At 50.2% G+C, this 16,583-nt stretch overlaps 1 protein-coding gene across 1 annotated transcript in view; it reads right to left on the reverse strand.

Moving 5' to 3' along the window:
* LOC138854791 (SUMO-interacting motif-containing protein 1-like) overlaps positions 1–16,583 on the reverse strand; it is a 221,912-nt gene that overhangs the window by 70,488 nt on the left and 134,841 nt on the right. The window contains exons 4-5 of the mRNA XM_070099883.1: positions 15,304–15,396; positions 10,711–10,806 (exon numbers count right to left, since the gene is read on the reverse strand). Coding sequence (XP_069955984.1) covers positions 10,711–10,806; positions 15,304–15,396 — 189 coding nt within the window. The remainder of the gene's footprint in view (positions 1–10,710; positions 10,807–15,303; positions 15,397–16,583) is intronic.

Genomic DNA, 16,583 nt, shown 5'->3' on the forward strand with positions numbered 1-16,583 from the left:
GTAACACCACTGTGGGATGAGACTGTAGCACCACTGTGGGATGAGACTGTAACACCACTGTGGGATGAGACTGTAGCACCACTGTGGGATGAGACTGTAACACCACTGTGGGATGAGACTGTAGCACCACTGTGGGATGAGACTGTAGCACCACTGTGGGATGAGACTGTAGCGCCACTGTGGGATGAGACTGTAGCACCACTGTGGGATGAGACTGTAGCACCACTGTGGGATGAGACTGTAACACCACTGTGGGATGAGACTGTAACACCACTGTGGGATGAGACTGTAACACCACTGTGGGATGAGACTGTAGCACCACTGTGGGATGAGACTGTAACACCACTGTGGGATGAGACTGTAACACCACTGTGGGATGAGACTGTAGCACCACTGTGGGATGAGACTGTAGCACCACTGTGGGATGAGACTGTAGCACCACTGTGGGATGAGACTGTAGCACCACTGTGGGATGAGACTGTAGCACCACTGTGGGATGAGACTGTAGCGCCACTGTGGGATGAGACTGTAACACCACTGTGGGATGAGACTGTAGCACCACTGTGGGATGAGACTGTAGCACCACTGTGGGATGAGACTGTAGCACCACTGTGGGATGAGACTGTAGCACCACTGTGGGATGAGACTGTAGCACCACTGTGGGATGAGACTGTAGCACCACTGTGGGATGAGACTGTAACACCACTGTGGGATGAGACTGTAGCACCACTGTGGGATGAGACTGTAGCACCACTGTGGGATGAGACTGTAACACCACTGTGGGATGAGACTGTAGCACCACTGTGGGATGAGACTGTAACACCACTGTGGGATGAGACTGTAGCACCACTGTGGGATGAGACTGTAGCACCACTGTGGGATGAGACTGTAACACCACTGTGGGATGAGACTGTAACACCACTGTGGGATGAGACTGTAGCACCAGTGTGGGATGAGACTGTAGCGCCACTGTGGGATGAGACTGTAGCACCACTGTGGGATGAGACTGTAGCGCCACTGTGGGATGAGACTGTAGCACCACTGTGGGATGAGACTGTAGCGCCACTGTGGGATGAGACTGTAGCACCACTGTGGGATGAGACTGTAGCACCACTGTGGGATGAGACTGTAGCGCCACTGTGGGATGAGACTGTAGCGCCACTGTGGGATGAGACTGTAACACCACTGTGGGATGAGACTGTAGCACCACTGTGGGATGAGACTGTAGCACCACTGTGGGATGAGACTGTAGCGCCACTGTGGGATGAGACTGTAGCGCCACTGTGGGATGAGACTGTAACACCACTGTGGGATGAGACTGTAACACCACTGTGGGATGAGACTGTAGCACCACTGTGGGATGAGACTGTAGCACCACTGTGGGATGAGACTGTAGCACCACTGTGGGATGAGACTGTAGCACCACTGTGGGATGAGACTGTAGCGCCACTGTGGGATGAGACTGTAACACCACTGTGGGATGAGACTGTAGCACCACTGTGGGATGAGACTGTAGCACCACTGTGGGATGAGACTGTAGCGCCACTGTGGGATGAGACTGTAGCACCACTGTGGGATGAGACTGTAGCACCACTGTGGGATGAGACTGTAACACCACTGTGGGATGAGACTGTAGCACCACTGTGGGATGAGACTGTAGCACCACTGTGGGATGAGACTGTAGCACCACTGTGGGATGAGACTGTAGCACCACTGTGGGATGAGACTGTAGCACCACTGTGGGATGAGACTGTAGCACCACTGTGGGATGAGACTGTAGCACCACTGTGGGATGAGACTGTAGCACCACTGTGGGATGAGACTGTAGCACCACTGTGGGATGAGACTGTAGCACCACTGTGGGATGAGACTGTAGCACCACTGTGGGATGAGACTGTAGCGCCACTGTGGGATGAGACTGTAGCACCACTGTGGGATGAGACTGTAGCACCACTGTGGGATGAGACTGTAGCACCACTGTGGGATGAGACTGTAGCACCACTGTGGGATGAGACTGTAGCACCACTGTGGGATGAGACTGTAGCACCACTGTGGGATGAGACTGTAGCACCACTGTGGGATGAGACTGTAGCGCCACTGTGGGATGAGACTGTAGCACCACTGTGGGATGAGACTGTAGCGCCACTGTGGGATGAGACTGTAGCGCCACTGTGGGATGAGACTGTAGCGCCACTGTGGGATGAGACTGTAGCGCCACTGTGGGATGAGACTGTAGCACCACTGTGGGATGAGACTGTAGCGCCACTGTGGGATGAGACAGTAGCACCACTGTGGGATGAGACTGTAGCGCCACTGTGGGATGAGACTGTAGCGCCACTGTGGGATGAGACTGTAGCGCCACTGTGGGATGAGACTGTAGCACCACTGTGGGATGAGACTGTAGCGCCACTGTGGGATGAGACTGTAGCGCCACTGTGGGATGAGACTGTAGCGCCACTGTGGGATGAGACTGTAGCGCCACTGTGGGATGAGACTGTAGCACCACTGTGGGATGAGACTGTAGCGCCACTGTGGGATGAGACTGTAGCACCACTGTGGGATGAGACTGTAGCGCCACTGTGGGATGAGACTGTAGCGCCACTGTGGGATGAGACTGTAGCGCCACTGTGGGATGAGACTGTAGCGCCACTGTGGGATGAGACTGTAGCGCCACTGTGGGATGAGACTGTAGCGCCACTGTGGGATGAGACTGTAGCACCACTGTGGGATGAGACTGTAGCGCCACTGTGGGATGAGACTGTAGCGCCACTGTGGGATGAGACTGTAGCGCCACTGTGGGATGAGACTGTAGCACCACTGTGGGATGAGACTGTAGCACCACTGTGGGATGAGACTGTAACACCACTGTGGGATGAGACTGTAGCACCACTGTGGGATGAGACTGTAGCACCACTGTGGGATGAGACTGTAACACCACTGTGGGATGAGACTGTAACACCACTGTGGGATGAGACTGTAGCACCACTGTGGGATGAGACTGTAGCACCACTGTGGGATGAGACTGTAACACCACTGTGGGATGAGACTGTAACACCACTGTGGGATGAGACTGTAACACCACTGTGGGATGAGACTGTAACACCACTGTGGGATGAGACTGTAGCACCACTGTGGGATGAGACTGTAACACCACTGTGGGATGAGACTGTAACACCACTGTGGGATGAGACTGTAACACCACTGTGGGATGAGACTGTAACACCACTGTGGGATGAGACTGTAACACCACTGTGGGATGAGACTGTAGCACCACTGTGGGATGAGACTGTAACACCACTGTGGGATGAGACTGTAACACCACTGTGGGATGAGACTGTAGCACCACTGTGGGATGAGACTGTAGCACCACTGTGGGATGAGACTGTAACACCACTGTGGGATGAGACTGTAGCACCACTGTGGGATGAGACTGTAGCGCCACTGTGGGATGAGACTGTAACACCACTGTGGGATGAGACTGTAGCACCACTGTGGGATGAGACTGTAGCGCCACTGTGGGATGAGACTGTAGCACCACTGTGGGATGAGACTGTAGCACCACTGTGGGATGAGACTGTAACACCACTGTGGGATGAGACTGTAACACCACTGTGGGATGAGACTGTAACACCACTGTGGGATGAGACTGTAGCACCACTGTGGGATGAGACTGTAGCGCCACTGTGGGATGAGACTGTAACACCACTGTGGGATGAGACTGTAGCACCACTGTGGGATGAGACTGTAGCACCACTGTGGGATGAGACTGTAACACCACTGTGGGATGAGACTGTAGCACCACTGTGGGATGAGACTGTAACACCACTGTGGGATGAGACTGTAACACCACTGTGGGATGAGACTGTAGCACCACTGTGGGATGAGACTGTAGCACCACTGTGGGATGAGACTGTAACACCACTGTGGGATGAGACTGTAGCACCACTGTGGGATGAGACTGTAGCGCCACTGTGGGATGAGACTGTAACACCACTGTGGGATGAGACTGTAGCACCACTGTGGGATGAGACTGTAGCGCCACTGTGGGATGAGACTGTAACACCACTGTGGGATGAGACTATAACACCACTGTGGGATGAGACTGTAACACCACTGTGGGATGAGACTGTAGCGCCACTGTGGGATGAGACTGTACCACCACTGTGGGATGAGACTGTAGCACCACTGTGGGATGAGACTGTAGCACCACTGTGGGATGAGACTGTAGCACCACTGTGGGATGAGACTGTAGCACCACTGTGGGATGAGACTGTAGCACCACTGCTTGTACCACTTATGTTTACAGGAGACACAAGTGTCTTGTGAACATAATCATCCTATTGTAAGCTTCGAGACTCACTGATACAGTATCAGTCATGTTACATACGAAGACCACGGTTCGAGTCGCCCCCCATTTTCTGTTCATTTATTAACTAGATGTGTTTTTGTCAGGTTCCACTTCCTGGATGACTCGAGAGAAGTTCTCCTCATATCTCATAAGCCCTGCCCCCTCTACCTCAAAGATAGAAATACCCAAGTCACTGAAACCAAAATGATCTGAGAAAGATATGTCTGAGTCCCATAAGCCTCTACGTCAATTAAGTGAGAAATATATTCCTCTCTGCCATAATCCCAGCCCCACCTGTCTCATTAATTTGATAAATGTGTTCCCAATATTCCCTAATCCTACCTCAAAAATCCAGGGAAAGGTATCCCAACCATCTCAGACTCACTGACACAAGAAGAAGAATCTTCCATCCAATCATTCAACTCTTCCCTTCAATGATCTTTGAACTGTTTCTCAGCATCTTACAAACCCATTTTTATCTCAATGATCAGAAAAAATAGCCTCATTTCCCATAATTCCCAGCTCATCTACCATAGTTATAAGAAATATTATCCGTGTATCTCAGGTGCGTGGAAAAACAGAGTTTTCCCCCGTAATAAGAATCCTCTCTAGAAGAATGAGACAGAGAGAGAGGAGGAGAGGGACATGCAACACTGCTGTATATTTCCTCCAAAACCTCGACTGTACAGTTAATTACCTGTAATAATAATGTTAGTGTTGCAGTTTAAAAACTGTAGTGTAAAGCACCCTTCTGGCAAGACAGTGATGGAGTGAATGATGGTGAAAGTTTTTCTTTTTCGGGCCACCCTGCCTTGGTGGGCCACCCTGCCTTGGTGGGCCACCCTGCCTTGGTGGACCACCCTGCCTTGGTGGGCCACCCTGCCTTGGTGGGCCACCCTGCCTTGGTGGACCACCCTGCCTTGGTGGACCACCCTGCCTTGGTGGACCACCCTGCCTTGGTGGACCACCCTGCCTTGGTGGACCACCCTGCCTTGGTGGGCCACCCTGCCTTGGTGGACCACCCTGCCTTGGTGGGCCACCCTGCCTTGGTGGACCACCCTGCCTTGGTGGACCACCCTGCCTTGGTGGACCACCCTGCCTTGGTGGACCACCCTGCCTTGGTGGGCCACCCTGCCTTGGTGGACCACCCTGCCTTGGTGGACCACCCTGCCTTGGTGGACCACCCTGCCTTGGTGGACCACCCTGCCTTGGTGGGCCACCCTGCCTTGGTGGGCCACCCTGCCTTGGTGGACCACCCTGCCTTGGTGGGCCACCCTGCCTTGGTGGACCACCCTGCCTTGGTGGGCCACCCTGCCTTGGTGGACCACCCTGCCTTGGTGGGCCACCCTGCCTTGGTGGACCACCCTGCCTTGGTGGGCCACCCTGCCTTGGTGGACCACCCTGCCTTGGTGGGCCACCCTGCCTTGGTGGGCCACCCTGCCTTGGTGGACCACCCTGCCTTGGTGGACCACCCTGCCTTGGTGGACCACCCTGCCTTGGTGGACCACCCTGCCTTGGTGGGCCACCCTGCCTTGGTGGGCCACCCTGCCTTGGTGGACCACCCTGCCTTGGTGGACCACCCTGCCTTGGTGGACCACCCTGCCTTGGTGGACCACCCTGCCTTGGTGGACCACCCTGCCTTGGTGGACCACCCTGCCTTGGTGGACCACCCTGCCTTGGTGGACCACCCTGCCTTGGTGGACCACCCTGCCTTGGTGGACCACCCTGCCTTGGTGGACCACCCTGCCTTGGTGGACCACCCTGCCTTGGTGGACCACCCTGCCTTGGTGGACCACCCTGCCTTGGTGGACCACCCTGCCTTGGTGGGCCACCCTGCCTTGGTGGACCACCCTGCCTTGGTGGACCACCCTGCCTTGGTGGGCCACCCTGCCTTGGTGGACCACCCTGCCTTGGTGGACCACCCTGCCTTGGTGGGCCACCCTGCCTTGGTGGACCACCCTGCCTTGGTGGACCACCCTGCCTTGGTGGACCACCCTGCCTTGGTGGGCCACCCTGCCTTGGTGGACCACCCTGCCTTGGTGGACCACCCTGCCTTGGTGGACCACCCTGCCTTGGTGGACCACCCTGCCTTGGTGGACCACCCTGCCTTGGTGGACCACCCTGCCTTGGTGGACCACCCTGCCTTGGTGGACCACCCTGCCTTGGTGGACCACCCTGCCTTGGTGGACCACCCTGCCTTGGTGGACCACCCTGCCTTGGTGGACCACCCTGCCTTGGTGGACCACCCTGCCTTGGTGGACCACCCTGCCTTGGTGGACCACCCTGCCTTGGTGGACCACCCTGCCTTGGTGGACCACCCTGCCTTGGTGGACCACCCTGCCTTGGTGGACCACCCTGCCTTGGTGGACCACCCTGCCTTGGTGGACCACCCTGCCTTGGTGGACCACCCTGCCTTGGTGGACCACCCTGCCTTGGTGGGCCACCCTGCCTTGGTGGACCACCCTGCCTTGGTGGACCACCCTGCCTTGGTGGACCACCCTGCCTTGGTGGACCACCCTGCCTTGGTGGACCACCCTGCCTTGGTGGACCACCCTGCCTTGGTGGACCACCCTGCCTTGGTGGACCACCCTGCCTTGGTGGGCCACCCTGCCTTGGTGGACCACCCTGCCTTGGTGGACCACCCTGCCTTGGTGGACCACCCTGCCTTGGTGGGCCACCCTGCCTTGGTGGACCACCCTGCCTTGGTGGGAGTCGGCCAGTGTGATAATAAAAATAATAAAAAAAAAAAAATAATAATAATAATAATAATAATATTATTATTATTATTATTATTATTATTATTATTATTATTATTATTATTATTATTATTATTATTATTATTATTTTTATGATTATTATTATTATCATCATTGTTATTATTATTATTATTATTATTATTATTATTATTATTATTATTATTATTATTATTATTATTATTACTATTATTATTATTATCATTATTATTATTATTATTATTAAGATTACTATTGTTATTATTATTATTATTATTTCTACAAGAACATGGCTGTCTCCAAGACCCCTGGCTGCCTTCAAGACCCCTGGTTGCCTTCAAGACCCCTGGCTGTCTTCAAGACCACTACTTGTCTCCAAGACCCCTGGCTATCTTCAAGACCCATGACTGTCTTTAAGACCCCTGGCTGTCTCCAACACCCCTGGCTGCCTTCAAGACCCCTGGCTGCCTTCAAGACCCCTGGCTGTCTTCAAGACCACTGCTTGTCCCCAAGACCCCTGGCTATCTTCAAGACCCATGACTGTCTTTAAGACCCCTGGCTGTCTTCAAGACCCCTGGCTGTCTTCAAGACCCCTGGCTGTCTTCAAGACCCCTGGCTGTCTTCAAGACCCCTGGATATCTTCAAGACCCCTGCCTGTCTTCAAGACCCCTGGCTGTCTTCAAGACCCCTGGCTATCTTCAAGACCACTGACTGTCTTCAAAACCCCTGGCTGTCTACAAGCCCCGTAGCTGCTTCCAAGGTCCCTGCCTTTCTTCAAGACCCCTGCCTGTCTTCAACTCCAATTGCTGTCTCGAAGACCCCTGCTTGTCTTCAAGACCCCTGGCTGCATTCAAGATCCCCTTTCTGTCTTCAAGACCCCTGGCTGTCTTCTATTCCCTCGACTGTCTCCAAGACCCCTGGCTGACTCCAAGACCCGTGGCTCTCTCCAAGACCCTTGGCTGTCTCCAAGACCCCTGGCTGTCTTCAAGATCCCTGGCTGTCTCCAAGACCCCTGGCTGTCTTCAAGATCCCTAGCTGTCTCTAAGACCCCTGGCTGTCTCCAAGACCCTTTGCTGTCTCCAAGACCCCTGGCTGTCCCCAAGACCCTAACTGTCGTAAAGACCTCTGGCTGATTTCAAGACTCCTGGCTGTTTTCAATACCCTTGGCTGTCTTCAAGACCCCTGGCAGTCTTCAAGACCCTTGAAGACCCCTGGCTGTCTTCAAGATCCCTAGCTGTCTCTAAGACCCCTGGCTGTCTCCAAGACCCTTTGCTGTCTCCAAGACCCCTGGCTGTCCCCAAGACCCTAACTGTCGTAAAGACCTCTGGCTGATTTCAAGACTCCTGGCTGTTTTCAATACCCTTGGCTGTCTTCAAGACCCCTGGCAGTCTTCAAGACCCTTGCCTGTCTTCAAAACCCCTGCCTGTCTTCAAGACTCCTGCCTGTCTTCAAGACAAATGGCTGTCTCCAAGACCCCTGGCAGTCTTCAAGACCAATGGCTGTCTTCAAGACCCCTGGCTGACTCCAAGACCCGTGGCTGTATTAAGACCCCTGGTTGTCTCCAAGACCGCTGGTTGTCTCCAAGACTCCTGTCTATTTCCAAGATTTCTGAGTCTTCAAGACCCCTGGCTATCTTCACCATCGCTAGCTGTCTTCAAGAAACTTGTGATTGCCTTCAAGTAACTACCAGCATCTCTCACCACCAATAAGCAACAATCAGCATCTCTCACCACCAGAAGTAGCTACAATCATCTCTTACGACCATAAGTAACTACCAGCATCTCTAACCACCAGAAGTAACTTCCAGCATCTCTCACCATCAGAAATACCAGCATCTCTCACCATCAGAAGTAACTATCATCATCCCTCACCACCCGAAGAAACTACCACCATCTCTCCCCACCAGAAGTAACTACCAGCATCTCTCACCACCAGAAGTAACTACCAGCATCTCTCACCACCAGAAGTAACTACAATCATCCCTCACCACCAGAAGTAACTACCAGCATCTCTCACCACCAGAAGTAACTACCAGCATCTCTCACCTCCAGAAGTAACTACCAGCGTCTCTCACCTCAAGAAGTATCTACCATCATCTATCACCACAAGAAGTAATTACACGCATCTCTCAGCACCTGATGTTACTCCCATCTCTCACGACCAGAAGTAACTACCAGCATCTCTCACAACCTGAAGTAACTCCCTTCTCTCACCACCAGAAGTAACTTCCAACATCTCTTACCACCAGAAGTAACTACCAGCATCTCTCCCAACCAGAAGTAACTATCAGTATCTCTCACCACCAGAAGTAACTACCATCATTTCTCACCACCAGAAGTAACTACCAACATATCTTACCACCAAAAGTAACTACCAGCATCTCTCACCACCAGAAGCAACTACCATCATCTCTCACTACCAGGAGTAACTACCAGCATCTCTCACCACCAGAAGTAACTACCAGCGTCTCTCACCTCCTGAAGTAACTCATACCATCTCTCACCACCAGTAGTAACTACCAGGATCTCTCACCACCAAAAGTAATTACCAACATCTCTCACCACCAGAAGCAACTACCATCACCTCTCACTACCAGAAGTAACTACCAGCATCTCTCACCACCAAAACTAACTACCACCACTTCTCACCACCAGAAGTAACTAAACATATCGCTCACCACCATAAGCAACTACCAGCATCTGTCACCAGCAGAAGCAACTCCCACAATCTCTCACCAACAGAAGTAACTGCCAGCCTCTCTCACCACCATAAGTAACTATCAGCATCTCTCACCACCAAAAGTAACTACCAGCATCTCTCACTACCATAAGTAACTACCATCATCTCTCACCAACAGAAGTAACTGCCAGCCTCTCTCACCACCATAAGTAACTATCAGCATCTCTCACCACCAGAAGTAACTACCAGCACTTCTCACAACCAGAAGTAACTAAAGGCATCACTCACCACCATAAGCAACTACAAGCATCTGTCACCAGCAGAAGTAACTACCAGCATCTCTCACCAAGAGAAGTAACTGCCTGCTTCTCTCACCACCATAATTAACTATCAGCATCTTTCACCACCAAAAGTAACTACCAGCAACTCTCACTACCAGAAGTAAATACCATCATCTCTCACCACCAGAAGTAACTACCAGCATCTCTCACCACCTGAAGTAATTCCCTTCTCACACCACCAGAAGTAACAACCAGCATCTCTCACCAGCAGAAGTAACTACCAGCATCTCTCACCACCTGAAGTAATTCCCTTCTCACACCACCAGAAGTAACAACCATCTCTCACCACCAGAAGTAACTACCATCATCTCTCACCACCAGAAGTAACTACCACCATCTCTCACCACCAGAAGTAACTACGATCATCTCTCACCACCAGAAGTAACTACCAGCATCTCTCACCATCAAAAGTAACTACCAGCATCTCTCACCACCAGAAGCAACTACCATCATCTCTGACTACCAGAGGTAACTACAAGCATCTCTGACCCCCAGAAGTAACTACCAGCATCTCTCACCACCATAAGTAACTACCATCATCTCTCACCACCAGAAGTAACTACCTCCATCTCTCACCACAATTTCAACTAACAACAGCCACCAACTTCACCTTTAACAGCGCAGCTGACATCGGCTTTTTCGTTAAGTAATCTTTTGGTTCGTTTCGTGTCGTTATTCTTGACAGCATCTTGCAGTTCACTGGTCACTGTAATGAAATAACCAACATGTTAGGTTAGATTTTTTGATACTTTTTGTTGACAAGCTTGAGCAATTGAGTGAACATTAAAATGGTATAAATAACCGACAGGTTGTTAGGTAAGACACATGTGCAACAGTTAGGTATCTTTATTTCGAAACGTTTCGCCTACACAGTAGGCTTCTTCAGTCGAGTACAGAAAAGTTGATAGAAGCAGAAGATACTTGAAGACGATGTAATCAGTCCATCACCCTTGAAGTTTTGAGGTGGTCAGTCCCTCAGTCTGGAGAAGAGTATTGTTCCATACTCTAAAACAATATGCAGTTGAAGTGACAGGATGGAGCCTTATATAGCGCCAGGAGGTGAGACGTAGGTCACTAGTAGAGGTAAGAATGTAGTCGTTGGGAGGTCACGTCCCTCTCAAATCCAGTCATTCTCACTAGTAGAAGTTGATTTCAGGTCTGTACCAAGATACCATTGTGTTGCAGTGTCTGACAGAGTGAACATTAAAATGGTATAAAATACCGACAGATTGTTAGGTAAGACACATATGCAACAGTTAGGTATCTTTATTTCGAAACGTTTCGCCTACACAGTAGGCTTCTTCAGTCGAGTACAGAAAAGCTGATAGAAGCAGAAGAGACTTGAAGCAGAAGGGACGTGACCTCCCAACATCTGCGTTCTTACCTCTACTAGTGACCTACGTCTCACCTCCTGGCGCTATATAAGGCTCCATCCTGTCACTTCAACTGCATATTGTTTCAGACTATGGAACAATACTCTTCTCCAGACTGAGGGACTGACTACCTCAAAACTTTAAGGGTGATGGACTGATTACATCGTCTTCAAGTCTCTTCTGCTTCTATCAACTTTTCTGTACTCGACTGAAGAAGCCTACTGTGTAGGCGAGACGTTTCGAAATAAAGATACCTAACTGTTGCATATGTGTTTGAGCAATTGACTGAACAAATATTAACCTTATTACATAAGCGTCCACCTTTCTAATATTGCTGTAATTCCACTTTAGGTGAACGAGAGTTCCCACTTGTATTATTTATCTCCCAGAGATGAGGTTCAGTCCCCCAGAGATGAGGTTCAGTCCCCCAGAGATGAGGTTCAGTCCCCCAGAGAACAAGCTCAGTCCCACAGAGATCAGGTTCAGTCCCTCAGAGATGTACTTCAGTCCCCCAGAGATGAGGTTCAGTCCCTAGAGATGAAGTTCAATCTCCCAGAGATGAGGTTCAGTCCCCCAGTGATGAGGCTCAGTCCCCCAGAGATGAGGTTCAGTCCCCCAGAGATGAGGTTCAATCCGCAAGAGATGAAGTTCAGTTCCCCAGAGATGAGATTCAGTCCCCCAGAGATGAGGTTCAGTCCCCCAGAGATGAGATTCAATTCGCCAGAGATGAAGTTCAGTCCCCCAGAGATGAGGTTCAGTCCCCCAGAGATGAGATTCAGTCCCCCAGAGATGAGGCTCAGTTCCCAGAGATCAAGTTCAGTCCCCCAGAGACCAGGTACAGTCCCCCACAGATGTGCATCAGTCCTCCAGAGATGAGGTTCTGTTCCCAGAGATTAGGCTCAGTCCCCCAGAGATAAGGTTCAGTCCCTCAGTGATGAGGCTCAGTCCCCCAGAGATGAGGTTCAATCCCCCAGAGATGAGATTCAGTACCTAAGAGATGAGGCTCAGCTCCCCAAAGATAAGGTTCAGTCCCCAGAGATGAGGTTCAGTCCCCCAGAGATGAGGCTCAGTCCCCCAGAAATGAGGTTCACTCCCCAGAGATGAGGTTCAGTCCCCCGGAGATGAGATTGAGTCCCCCTGATATGAGATTCAGTATCTAAGAGATGAGGCTCACTCCCCCAGAGGGAGGTTCAGTCCCCTAGAGATGAGGTTCAATCCCCCAGAGATGTGGGTCAGTCCCCCAGAAATGAGGTTCAGTCCCCTGGAGTTAAGGTTCAGTCCCCCTGAGATGAGATTCTGTCCCCTAGAGAAGAGGTTCAGTCCCCGGAGATGAGGCTCAGCTCCCCGGAGATGAGGTGAGCATCTCTCACCACCTGAAGTAAGTCCCTTCTCACACCACCAGAAGTAACTATCAGCATCTCTCACCACCAAAAGTAACTACCAGCATCTCTCACCATAAGAAATAACAACCAGCATCTCTCACCACCAGAAGTAACTGCCAGCATCTCTCACCACTATAAGTAACTATCAGCATCTCTCACCACCAAAAGTAACTACCAGCATCTCTCACTACCAGAAGCAACTACCATCATCTCTCACCACTAGAGGTAACTACCAGCATCTCTCACCACCTGAAGTAACTCCCTTCTCACACCACCAGAAGTAACTACCAGCATCTATCACCACCAAAAGTAGTAAATACTAGCATCTTTCACCACAACAATTAACTACCAGCATTTCTCACCTCCTGAAGTAACTCCCTTCTCACACCACCAGAACTACCAGCATCTCTCACCACCAGAAGCAACTACCATCATCTCTCATTACCAGAAGTAACTACCAACATCTCTCACCACCAGAAGTGACTACCATCATCTCTCACCACCAAAAGTAAATACCAGAATCTCTCACCAACAAAATTAACTACAGCATCTCCCACCAACAGACGCAACTACCATCATCTCTCAACACCAGAAGTAACTACCAGCATGTCTCACCACTAGAAGTAACTACTAGCATGTCTCACCACCAGAAGTAACTACCAGCATCCCTCCCTACCAGAAGTAACTACCATCATCTCTCACCACGAGAAGCAACTACGAGCGTCTCTCACCACCAGAAGTAACTACCAGCATCTTTCATCACCAGAAGTAACTACCAGCATCTCTCACCAACAGAAATAACTACCTGCATCTCTCACCACCATCAGCAACTACCAGCATCTCTCACCATATAGAGGTTACTACCATCATCTCTCTCCACCAGAAGTAACTACCCGCATCTCTAACCATCAGAAGTAACTACCAGCATCTCTCACTGCCAGAAGTAACTGCCATCATCTCTGACCACCAGAAGTAACTACCAGCATCTCTCACCACCAGAAGTAACTACCATCATCTCTCGCCACCAGAAGTAATTACCACCATCTCTCACCAACAGAAGTAACTACCACCCTCTCTCACCATCAGAAGTAACTACCACCATCTCTCACCACCAGAAGTAACGACCACCATCTCTCACAACCAGAAGTAACTACCATCATCTCTCACCACCAGAAGTAACTACCAGCATCTCTCACCACCAGAAGTAACAACCACCATCTCTGACCACCAGAAGTAACTGCCACCATCTCTCACCACCAGAAGTAACTGCCATCATCTCTCACCACCAGAAGCAACAACTACCATCTCTGACCACCAGAAGTAACAACCACCATCTCTGACCACCAGAAGAAACTGCCACCATCTCTCACCACCAGAAGTGACTACCACCATCTCTCACCACCAGAAGTAACTACCAGCATCTCTCACCACCACAAGTAACTACCAGCATCTCTCACCACCAGAAGTAACTGCCACCATCGCTCACCACCAGAAGTAACTACCAGCATCTCTCACCACCAGAAGTAACTGCCACCATCTCTCACCACCAGAAGTAACTACCACCATCTCTGACCACCAGATGTAACTGCCACCATCTCTCACCACCAGAAGTAACTACCACCATCTCTCACCACCAGATGTAACTGCCACCATCTCTCACCACCAGAAGTAACTACCACCATCTCTGACCACCAGATGTAACTGCCACCATCTCTCACCACCAGAAGTAACTACCACCATCTCTCACCACCAGTAGTAACTACCACCATCTCTCACCACCAGAATTAACTACCACCATCTCTGACCACCAGAAGTAACTGCCACCATCTCTCACCACCAGAAGTAACTACCACCATCTCTCACCACCAGAAGTAACTACCACCATCTCTCACCACCAGAAGTAACTACCACCATCTCTCACCACCAGAAGTAACTACCACCATCTCTCACCACCAGAAGTAACTACCATCATCTCTCACCACCAGAAGTAACAACCAGCATCTCTCACCACCAGAAGTAACTGCCACCATCTCTTACCACCAGAAGTAACTACCACCATCTCTCACCACCAGAAGTAACTACCACCATTTCTCACCACCAGAAGTAACTACCTCCATCTCTCACCACCAGAAGTAACTACGAGCATCTCTCACCAGCGGAAGTAACTACCATCATCTCTCACCACCAGAAGTAACTACCACCATCTCTCACCACCAGAAGTAACTACCACCATCTCTCACCACCAGAAGTAACTACCACCATCTCTCACCACCAGAAGTAACTACGAGCATCTCTCACCAGCGGAAGTAACTACCATCATCTCTCACCACCAGAAGTAACTACCACCATCTCACACCACCAGAAGTAACGACCACCATCTCTCACCACCAGAAGTAACTACCACCATCTCTCACCACAAGTTCAACTAACAACAGCCACCAACATCACCTTCAACAGCGCAGCTGACATCGGCTGCATCATTAAGTAATCTTGTTGGTTTCGTGTCGTTATTTCTGACAGCATCTTGCAGTTCACTGGTCACTGTAATGAAATTACAAATATGTTAAGTAAGATTTTTGGACACTTTTTGTTGACAAATCTGAGCAATTGACTGGTTGAATCCTCTCTAATACACAGCTTTCCTTGTATGAACCTTAGCCCTGGCTTCGTCTCTGTAGATGCCTTCCTCTCCCACTACATTGTAAAATGCTCCAAACTTCAAAACATCCATGACTTAACCTGACTCCTCATTTTTTCTTTTTCTTTTTCTTTTTCTTCTTCTCCCTCTTCCCCTTTCCTCTTTCCTTTTTCTCATCTGGGTTGTCTTTCTCTCTTCTGTCTCGTGTTTCTGTTCCTTCTTCATTTATCTCACCACTTCCCCTTTCACGCACCTCTGTGCGCTTGCTCTCCCTCTGTGTGCACCTAGCTCTCTTGCAGTGCTCCCCTTCCTTTGCATTTGACTGGCTCGTCCTTCTTATTCCTCACTTCTACCACTACTACTACCTCTACTACTACTACTACTACTACTACTACTACTACTACTACTACTACTACTACTACTACTACTACTACTGATAAAATTAAGACACATGTGCGGCGTCTGGGTGTCTTTGTTGTGGACGTTTCACCATCCAGTGGCTGGCTGGATGGCGAAACGTCTACGATAGGGATGCCCGGGTGTTGCGCATGTGTCTTAATTTAATCTTGTCGGTATTATATACCATTCTTGTACTACTACTACTACTACTACCACCACCTCTTCCTGCCTAAATATAGCCGTCCTGCTCCACTTCTGGTTAGTGTGACTTTGTAAATGGTCCAGGTCGGACCGAAACGTCGTCGTAAGCTTCTCCCTTTTATGTGCGGGTTATTTGTGTATCGTTCCAGTCACGGTATTGTGCCTTTTTTTGTTATTTATTGGAAAAGATGTTGGAAACGTGTTTGGCAATGGAGTTGGTGGGGAAGACTATGTATCTCTTCTCGGCAGTATCTTCTCTGGGTGTGTTGAAGATGTTTAATGCCCGTCGTCTGCAGTCTCTGATGAAGTGACGAGGATAGTGGAGTTTAGAAAATACTTGTTCAATTATAGTGCATTCTTCCTCAAGGAACTCATTGCTGCAGATTCTGAGTACACGCAGGAAGAAGCCTATAATTACACCACGTTTAGTTTTGGTGTCGTGATGAGAGTAGAAGTGGAGGAGATCGTTTTGGTTGGTGGGTTTCCGATA

This window comes from Cherax quadricarinatus, chromosome 69 (genome assembly GCF_038502225.1).
Source record: "Cherax quadricarinatus isolate ZL_2023a chromosome 69, ASM3850222v1, whole genome shotgun sequence".
NCBI classification, from domain to species: domain Eukaryota; kingdom Metazoa; phylum Arthropoda; class Malacostraca; order Decapoda; family Parastacidae; genus Cherax; species Cherax quadricarinatus.